The sequence below is a fragment of the Microtus oregoni genome, unplaced genomic scaffold, assembly GCF_018167655.1.
Source record: "Microtus oregoni isolate MIOR12 unplaced genomic scaffold, Mior012 000021F_ref0000039, whole genome shotgun sequence".
In the NCBI taxonomy this organism is placed as follows: Eukaryota; Metazoa; Chordata; class Mammalia; order Rodentia; family Cricetidae; genus Microtus; species Microtus oregoni.
The window spans coordinates 20,443,135-20,453,393 of record NW_024543080.1 but is presented as its reverse complement, the minus strand read 5'-3'; the positions used below and the strand labels follow the sequence as shown (position 1 = coordinate 20,453,393).

Here is a 10,259-nt window from a genome sequence, read left to right as displayed (position 1 = left end):
AAATGGTCTGGAAGTTCCCACCCGGTGCGTTCTGCGTTGCGCCGCGGTGAAGAGTTGGACAGAGGCCCAGCGAGGGAGAGGGTAGGACAGAGTATAGACCGCTGAGAAGAGGGGAGAGAGGGTCGATCCCCCAGCAAAATTAGCAAACCCTACACTTTGTGAAGTCTCCCCCCTCCCTTGCATTCTTTCCTGCCCGCCCCCCCTCTCCCCGCTTCTGTTGTGACTCGGGCAGCCTATCCCGAGGGTGGGGAGCTGCGGAGAAGCCTGAGCTGAACGGTACTCCGCAGCATCACGTGCCAGGGTGGGGGCTATAAAATCCTGAAGCCGGGGCGCCGGGCGGGGGACGTGAGGACCAACCTTCTCCAGAGACCCCTTTGTTCGAGTCCCAGACGCCGCCGACACCTCCGCGTCCCCAAGGGCTTGACAGCCCGCGCCCTAGTTCTCTAGACATAGCTCAGATCTCGAAAGGCGAGGGGACGCCGCAGCCCGCGGAGCAAGCCATCCATCCCCCGTCGTCATGTCGCGCTCCTTCTATGTGGACTCGCTCATCATCAAGGACTCCTCGCGGCCCGCACCCTCGCTGCCGGAATCGCACCCAGGGCCGGATTTCTTCATTCCGCTAAGCATGCCGTCCCCGTTGGTGATGTCGATGTCGGGGCCCGGCTGCCCGTCCCGCAAAAGCGGCGCTTTCTGCGTGTGCCCGCTTTGCGTCACCTCGCACCTGCATTCCTCTCGCCCGCCCGCAGGAGCCGGTGGCGGTGCAACGGGGACCGTAGGCGCTGCGGTGGCGGGCGCTGGGGCGGCTGGGGGCACCGGCGCCCTACCTCTGCTCAAGAGCCAGTTCTCTTCCGGCCCTGGGGACCCACAGTTTTGCCCACGGGTGAGCCACGCACACCATCACCACCACCCGCCCCAGCACCATCATCACCATCACCAGCCTCAGCAGCCGGGCTCAGCGGCGGCGGCGGCGGCTGCTGCTGCTGCGGCAGCGGCGGCCGCAGCGGCCCTGGGACACCCTCAACACCACCCACCTGTCTGCGCCGCCACCACCTACAACGTGTCGGACCCGCGGAGGTTCCACTGCCTCACCATGGGTAGGGCGGGGTACCTGGGTACCTGCGCGCCTCCGGGGAACAAACTTTGCGCCGAAAAGGGAGGAGGTGGGGTGGAAAGTGGCGGGAGGTGGAACTTTGTAGAACTGTTGAGCTCATTCCTAGAAATTCCACGGGTTAACTTGTCAACCTCTTGGTGAAGCCTTATGCACTTCGTTCTACAGGTGCACAAGTGTTGTGTGTTATCCGGGTTTTTGAGACCTGGATCATGACTTCAGGGAAACCCGAGGTTGACTGACTGAGGTTTGGGGTGGGTGTGTTTGAACCTCAGTATTGAATCTTATCACCTGGGCTGGTTCAAGGGTTTCTATGCCTTTGGCTGAGGCTGTTAGCAGTTTCTACTTTGCTAGGCCAGCGGAAGGCTGCAGAGGAGCCCAAGCCCCAGCACTCCTTAGTTGTTTAGCTTGGAATTCAGCGCACATTGAAGGCCTGAATTCTCAGGGACGTCTCTCTCCCTCCCAGACAGGCTGTAGAATGCGAAACTGGGACGAGTATGGGTGTGTTGGGTTAAAACTGCCCTATCCGATAGTTGGCAAGTAAGGTAGGGAATACCTTTCCTGCACCTCACCTCTACTCTCTTTTGGGTCCGTAGGAGGCTCGGACACCAGCCAGGTACCCAATGGCAAAAGGATGAGGACAGCTTTTACCAGCACGCAGCTCCTAGAGCTGGAGCGAGAATTCTCTTCCAATATGTACCTGTCCCGACTCCGAAGAATCGAGATCGCAACGTACCTGAACCTCTCAGAGAAGCAGGTGAAAATCTGGTTTCAGAACCGTCGCGTGAAGCACAAGAAAGAAGGGAAAGGCGCTTCGAGGAACAATCACGCAAGCTGCAAGTGCGTGGGCAGCCAGGCGCACTATGCTCGCTCAGAGGACGAGGACTCCTTGTCCCCAGCCTCGGCTAACGAAGACAAGGAGATTTCTCCTTTGTAAAGGAGGATGCCCCTTCTCAGGCTACCTGCTCCCGGCAGCCCCTGCTGCGTCACAGCACAGGGACCAAAGTTCTAGTTCATCGCCTTCATCCCACCTGGAAAAGGAACTCGGGAAAGTCCAGAGAGTTCAAAACTGAGCCCGACTTTGAAGCTACTTCTTGACTCTTTATTTGGGACTCCACTCAGAGTTGTACATCTTTTTTTTTTTACTGTAAATAATCTAGAATTCTAGTCAGTCTCATATAACAGGAAAACAGGGTTGATTTAAGTTTAACACTGTATGGAGGGAGTGTGTTGAAACCGCATGTCATTTGCCACCCTTGTCTTTGCAAAACTTGATCAGACGGGGGTTTCTTTATTTTTTTTGTTCTGTTTTAAAAATGAAACTATTGAAGTTGCCATTAATATAGAATTAAACTCCTTAGGTCTTGTTTTCTGAAATTTTTCATTGGGGGAAAGTTTTAAATTCAAGTCTCCGGAAGTCCCTTTGTATGTGAATAGTTTTATATAAAATTTATATTTATATTTATTTAAATAAATGAAACAAAATAAATATTTTTAATTTGTGGTACCTGCTGTCATCCCCCTAACACACACAGCAACCCTACAGACAGCCGTGTGGAGGGTAAGGACTGCAGCCCAGCTGATGGAACTTGGAACTTAAGGTTTTATGCAGAACAGAAACTTCTTATTGAAAAGACACCTCAGTCCTCATTTGACACTGCCTGCTAGGTGGTGCTCCTTTCATCAAAGCTGGTGACAGCACAGCTGGCTGGACAAGGAACTGTCAGAGGGTCACTTTTTATAAAAAGTAGTGGAGAGGCAATGCCATGCCATGCCCTTGGTGTTTATGTTTCGTTTGTTTGAGACAGGGTCTCATCATGTAGTCCAAAGCCGCCTTCCACTCACAGAGATTCTCCTGCCTCTGCCACCCATGCCAGGCCCATAGCCAGTTTTTACTTACACTTGATCATAGCCAACCCCCTCAAACCCCCCACCCCTGTCTCTTGGGCACTTGCCCCTCTTTTCTGGTCTTTCATCTTGCTCAATACTAAACCAAGAATCCCGTGAAGGAATTCACACAATAGGAGTAGTTTTTAGGAGATCCACAGTCCACCAAGCAAGTCAGCGTGAGGGACCTTACAAGTGACTGAAAACTTCAATGTGGCTGCTGGCTTGTGTAAGTCAGTTAGCTGGAGGTCCTCATGTCCTCAGTGCCAAGGTAGCAAAAAGGCAGAGACAGAAAAGTGCCTTTTCGAAATGTTTACAATCTCATCTTTCCAAAACAGCCCGAGAGCTATCTGAAGGGTAATACTCTCCTCAGGGGGCAGAGTTGGCTTATTATTTGTGGAAACTTGAACAAGGGTCACCCAAATGTGCCTCAGGGGTTCAGGCCTGCTAAGACTACCTGGCCTAGGTGTCTCAGCCTGGACCTGGGTCTGTGGAAGTGACTTCTGAGTGCCAACATCACCCACCAGTGGGACTCTTTGTATAGCCAGAAGAACTGTTTAACTTGTTCTCTCCCTCCCTCCCTCCCTCCCTCCCTCCCTCCCTCCTTCCTCCTTTCCTCTTTTAGGTTTGATTTATTTTAGTCCAGTCCTCCCCAGCAAAGAAAAAGGGTATGTGATCATCTTGTTTATGAGCTTCACAGTTCCGGGGGTAGTCAGTCTCCTCCCCACCCCTCCACCCCCACCACACACACACCACCATTCAGCCTTCAGGAACAAGCTCATTTTCAGACCCCATTAGGACACCAAGCCCGGGCAGGCAAGAGGAAGGACCACACAGGGTCCACACCAATGGGGACCCCTGGGTCGCTTTGTAAGGAGGGCTGGGTCTGGTTTTGGGCAGTTGCCCCAAGCCAACTCGTGCTCCTGCTCCGGTAGTCCTGATCTCACGAGAGAAAGCAGGAGCTGTCCTGCTGGCTGGGAGGGGATTAGGCACAAACTCGCTGCATTTCCTATTTCCTAAAAACCAACTTCCTTCTTTTTCTTTTTTCCTAGGCGATCACAGTGGCCAGTGGGAGGAAAGTCGCTTGTAGGGGCTAGGGACTGTCTTTTAAAGAGGGTAATTTCTTTGTTGGAAGTAAAGAGCGCCTCCACCCCAGGGAATCTCCCCTACAAGCCTACTCCTGCCCAAAGCAACGTCTCTTCTGAGGCGCCCGCCCCATAGACCCCTGCCTCATTCCTTGCTAAGCCCATCCTTGCCAGCTCCCCACTGTCCTGCGTCTGAGTCTAGTCCACACTCAGGTCCCTTGCCAGCATGGAATTCAGTCTCTACCCTAGCCTTGCTGGGCCTCGGGTTGCAGGTCTTGTGAACGCTCTTGCGCGATGCTCTTGCCACACCATGCTTACCACTCCTGTGGAGCAGGGCTGCTATCCTGGCTGAGGACTGCCACTGAGTATGTTTTAAGAATGACGCTTCCAGAATTTAGAATCTCACTGTCCAGACTGGGTTAAGAGCGGTTACGCCCACTCTCCAACGCTAGGCTCAAGGACAAAAATAGTCTCCCAACAATCTTCAGAACAAACACCTTGGGTGCACTGGAGGAGGTTTATGGCATTGGGAACCAATGTGGAGAGCATCTACTATTGGAAATTAATGTGGGGAACGTCTACTAGGCAGTCGCAGGCTCCAGCTTTCCTCCAGTCCCACTTGAAACCCACCAAATGGTCTACGGCCATACCACCCTGAAGGTGCCCGATCTCGTCTGATCTCGGAAGCTAAGCAGGGTCAGGCCTGGTTAGTACTGGTTAGTACTTGGATGGGAAACCCACCAAATGCTCTTTATCCAAAGCACAACCTCTCAGAATCCTTAAACACAACCAGAAAAGAGAAATTAAAATATTAAGTAGAAAACAGAAACTTATTTGACTAAAAAGAGGGGGGTGAGCAAGAACCAGGGAAGGTGTTGTATCCAACCAGGAGAACCCTAGGCTGCTGGGAGCTCTAGAACACAAGGAAGATGACCTTTCACCCCTGTGCCCTGGCTCAACTCAAAGGTGAAAGGAGGAACAAAGACCTTCTCCTTCTCCTCTGGCACCCAGTGACCACCACAAGCTCTAGGCCAAGGGCCTGATAGGGATTACATCCCCTGGCAGGGCTTTTCAGTTATAAACCAGGGCAAAAAGGACCCAACAGCTCATTCTCGGCATGTCAGTGGCCCAGGTAATGGAGACACTGGCGCCAGTAGAGCTATCTTCTCTGAAGTTCCTATTCTGAACTGGTTTGGTTTGAATTATACAGGAGAGCTTTGTTTCTTGCTACTTCCTTTCCCAAATAGAAACAGAATTCAGGGGAAAGCAGTCTTCCATTCCTAGCCTCCTCTGCCCCTCCCCACCCCCACTACTTGCCACCACTTCTATCCAATGTTATCTGATTAGGATGGTGTCAGCTTGCTTAGGCCACACTGACTGGTCAGCCAATTGCCAGAAAGCTGGTAAGTGAAAGTGGTCCCAAGTGGTTAAAGGATTTGTGTGTCCATATGTATGAGCTTGTATGCCAGAGAGGGAGGAACACACACACACACACACACACACACACACACACACACAGACCACACACACACCCATCCACCCCACACAGACAGACAGACAGAGAGAAAGAGACAGACAAAGAGAACCAAGTAGTTGTGGCAGTGTGAATATAAAGCCAAGAACAAGAAACAGAAGAATACTAGGGTTTTTCATTTTCATTTTCTTTTTATAGCATCTCTTACCATGCTGACTACTAACTGTCCAGGTAGCTAAGGACAACCTCTTCTCTCATGTTCTCTAGTGCTGCCATCACTTGGTTTGTGTGGTGCTGGGGCTCGAACCCAGGGCTTTGTACAAGCTCCCACCAGCACCCTGACTAAGTTACAGATCCAGCTCTTTAAGAAAAGAAAATTGTCTTCCTTCTTTACCAGCCCCACTCTCCACTCTTTGAGAGATGTCCTTGAAGAAGGTGGGAAGATCCTCAGGAAAGCTGGGGCTAGGGGGGGGGGGGGCTGCTCAACACTGAGGAGAGAGAGAGAGAGAGAGAGAGAGAGAGAGAGAAGAATTCTGGGAAAGGAGCATCAGCCCAGCCTTTAGGATGGGAGGAAGAGAATGACACTTCCAACTGAACCCATTTGCTAGAGGAAATTGGGTTTAAAGGAGCAATCACGTCTTTAAAAGGAGCCCCTCCCACCTTCCCTAAACAGCAAGCTGTCCCAGAGGATGAATGCGGCTCATGCATCAGAGCAATTGTTCCTATTTTCATTATTCACAGAGAATCTTTGAATGTACCTGTTAAGGTGACAGACCTTTTCAAAGGGAACAATTTTTCCGTGCAATTAATTGGTGCATTTACTAGGCTTCTATTAACATAATTTAATATAAATCTATTTTATAAATCTTTAGGCTCACATTACTGAAATTGAGCTCTTTTTAGAAAAAAAAAAGTGCCCACAGATGCCTCTTTCTTAAATTAGATAGAATGAAATCCAAAATCTTGCTATTCTAAGCCAGTTAGAAATAAGAACTGGTAGAAGAGCCTTTTGTATTGTCTTTGTTAATGGGGGGAACCCGCAGCCCAGCCAGAGCTCTGCTGCTTAGAGGCCGCTACTTGAAAGGGCTAAGTCAAGCTGAGTTTGAACCAGGCCAGAGGAGAGTGGGAACTTAAAGATGTGTCTTAGGAACACAGTTGAATCAGAGCTCAGATGAAAATTAAACAACAAAGACAAAACAGCAACAACCCAACTTTGGAAGAGACCTGAAAGTAAGTTTCTTCTATCTGGAGGAAGAAAGCCCAAAGCTGGTGAGACCCCCAAGTTCATAATGGCGCTCTATGGTACATTCATAACCTTGACTCCTTAAGTTCAAGTGTATTCTCCAAAATTTGGAGAGTCCAAATAAAAACAGGGTTTGTGTTTCTCTGGTGTATTGATTTCGGGAAGGCCCCCCTCTCCACCGGGTTTTGTTCTTCTCCCACCTGAGCCCTGTTTTCTCCAACCCAATTGTATTTGGGTGAACTTTCCCAATCCCAAACAGTGGAAGACGGGGGGGGGGGGGGGGGGGGGGGCCTCCCCTCAGAGAATCTGGACAGATCGGAAGTGTATGCTGTGCGCCTACGGAAAGTAACTAGTTTCAGATTAATGAAGCACTGACAATTTCAATCTGCTTAAAGGCGGGGGTTGGCACTGCCCAGGCCCAGCGTGGGGAGCTCGCCAGGCCGGGCTTTATATTGTCCCCATTTCTGAAGAGCAGACAAAGATGGATAGAGAGACATTGAAAAGGAGGGAGAGTATTTAAAACAGCCCCATAAAGCAAGCTGTCACTTTAAGACAAGAACCATAGTGCTTTGATGACTTTGTATTAGCGGCACCATTTCAAATAAGGGACTCCAGTCTCTGGAGAGAGGGAGAAAATGAGGGGGAGAGAGGGAGAGGAGAGGGGGAAGGAAGAAGAGAGAAGGAGAGGCAGGGGAGGAGGAGGGAGGGAGGGAGGGAGAGAGACAGAGAGACAGATACCCAGAAATGCGGGGGAGGGGGGAGAGACAGAGACAGAGACAGACAGACAGACAGACAGACACACACACACACACAGAGAGAGAGAGAGAGAGAGAGAGAACTATTTAACTCGTGAGCACTGCAGCGAGACTAATTTTTGGGCAGCCACTTGATTTCTGAAGTTCTAGGAGAAACAACCCACAGCAGGTGCAGGCAAAGTGGTGGGGGGAAAGACAGGTGGGAGTTGCCGAGAAGGGCAGCTCCAGGAGCGGTGGCCAGCTTGGCCTCAGTTTGCTGGGAAGTGCAAGAGAGCCGGCACTGCCCGCCCGTCGTTGGCGATTATAATGGAAATTTTTGAGGGCTTGAAAGAAAAAGAATAGGAAGAAGGGGGGGAGGGCTGTCTTAAGAGACCACCTTCACAAAGCTTAATTTAAATTGTTTGGGGTCAAGCAGCAGCAAGCCACCTCCCCCTTTTCCCTCCTAATTAATGACCACGATTAATTATTAGGCATCTTGAGGCTTCAACAGGCTTTGCGTAGCTTAAGCTTGGAGCTGGTTTTAACTTGGGAGAAGGGTGTTGGAGTTAGGTTTATTGTTGTTTTAAGAAAGGGTCCCATTCTGAGACCCTGACTGACCTGAAATTATCTACTAGCCCAGGCCAGAGTAATCCTCCTGCCTGCTGGGATTAGATTTGGGACTGGAAGCAGGGAGTTTAGACTGAACTGTGTGTGTTTGTTGTCTGTCTGTCTGTACTTCTGCTCCCCTCCTGTTCTTTTAGTTCGGTTTTCATCTCTTGTTCCCCCTCTCCTTTTTCTTCTTCCTTCTCCTTTACAGAGGAGGTGTCTCTGTCAGTCTGTCTTTCAGTCTGTGTGTGTCCCCCCCCCCCATTCCATTCCCTACAGTTTCTCTCCCATCCCTCTCCCTTTTCTTCTCATTGAATCCACCCTGGCCTTGGCTAGTCTCCTAGCCTGGTACCCAGTCTTCCACCGACCGCTTGAAAGCAGAGACGCAGGTGCTGCAGACCCCATGTGAGGCGGAGGCATTTCGGAATCCAGCTACACCGACGGCTGGCAGTGGGTGAGGCAGCGAGGTTCACCCGCTGGATTATTGGGTCGAGAGTTACTGGCAGCTTAAACATTTTTGTTTTGTTTTGTTTCTGCCAAGGAAACTTTCTCACTTATTTTATTTTATTTTTTATGACTCGGAAACCAGGACAGGAAACCGGGTGGGCTTTGAAGGCCGGCAAAAGGGCTCCCGGTCTGCGGCGCTGGAGGGAGAAGCGTTTAGCCACCGTTTCATTAGGCACTATTTGAACCTTGCAACATGTGGTACTTTCTGGGCAAGCTGAAAAGGGAGGATTATGTAGGAGGGACACAAGGAAATTAGCGAACGGTTAATTTAACTCGTTTTCTGCTAGACTTTCGATACATTCCTAATTGACGGAGGGGCAGGTGAAGCTCCCGCCCCATGCGGGCTCATTCACGGTGGGAATAAATGGCTTTTTCAACTCACACTGCTCACAATATATCATCAGGGAAAAGACATGCAATGAATATGTTGTGTTTTTTTATTATTATTAATGGAATTACACCCTGCCATGCAGGTGTGAGGGTAAAAACCTATACTGCAATGAAATAAGATTAACAATGAAATTAGAATTTTATTAGCTTTATATGCCACCTGGATTTGAAGTGTCAAAACAAGAAACAAGAAAAGATAGTCTGTAGGCAGCCCTGCCAATCAACCAACGAAACTGCGTGGTCTCTAACTATAGGTTGGCTTCTAATTCCTTTGGCATCTCCCCTTGGCTATAGATAGGAGGCAAGTGCTAGAGGACCCCGCCTCCAGGGAAATCGCTGTCTTGGGACCCGCAGGAAAACCACTAGGGTTCTGTAGGCAGAGAATAGGCGAGTATAGGCGCCAGGGAGGCTTCTCCGGCCTAGGGTGGCGCAAGGCCACTCCGAGGTCAGCCGCATCCGGCTAGCCTTCAGCTTCACGTCCTCAACGCCAGCTGCTGCGGCTGGTAGTGACCCCTGGGAATTGGGAGAAAAGTCCGAGGGGAGAATGAGGGGCGAGAGACCCGCAGGGCGCCCCCTTGGAAGCGGCGGAGGGCAGTTTTGTTATCCCAGGCCCCCGGAGCGTCTGCGCAGCTACCTGGGTCTGGCAGGCGCAGAGGTGCCCTATGCAAATGACTCACTATTAGACCAGAAAGAAACACTTCAAATGGCCCTTTGTAACCTTCTATAGAAAATCGAGGTACTCTGCATGACAAAGCACAATTAAGCTTTCTATTCAGGAGTTCTGCAGCTGGTAGCCCATTGGGAAAGTGGGAGGAAACCAGAATATATTAATAGTGTGGCAAAAGTTTTTTGTGTCTGTGTCCTTTTCGGGGTTGGGACTGGGGAGGGGCAGTGGGTGGACCCCGAGGGGAAGAAGGCTCCGCCTTGGATCCTTGCCACCTGAAAGACATCGCCTCTGCCCACGTGGAAAGCCCCTCTTGTCTGGAGGCCAGAGTCTTCTGAATGTTCTCGACGACTCCCCGAGAGCCCAGCCAGGCAGACCACATACCCAGAATGGGCAGGATGCAAGTCCGGACCCAGTCTTCCAGACCATAGCCAGCTCCACCTAGACTTCGTGGCCTCCTGCCCCGCATCACTGTGCAGGAACCCAGGAGTCCCACTAGGGCGTTGGGCTGGTGTTGCGTGCGCATCTGAACCACCAGCTCCCAAGAAGATGCAGAGGAGG

General features: G+C 50.8%; 1 protein-coding gene across 1 annotated transcript; it reads left to right on the top strand.

Annotated features, from left to right (window-relative positions):
* The first annotated feature begins 517 nt into the window (after positions 1 to 517).
* On the top strand, positions 518 to 2,045 carry Gsx2 (GS homeobox 2). Its single transcript, XM_041671102.1, has 2 exons — positions 518 to 1,094; positions 1,705 to 2,045. The coding sequence occupies exons 1-2, from the start codon at positions 518 to 520 to the stop codon at positions 2,043 to 2,045; spliced, it is 918 nt and encodes a 305-aa protein (XP_041527036.1).
* Positions 2,046 to 10,259: the final 8,214 nt, after the last annotated feature.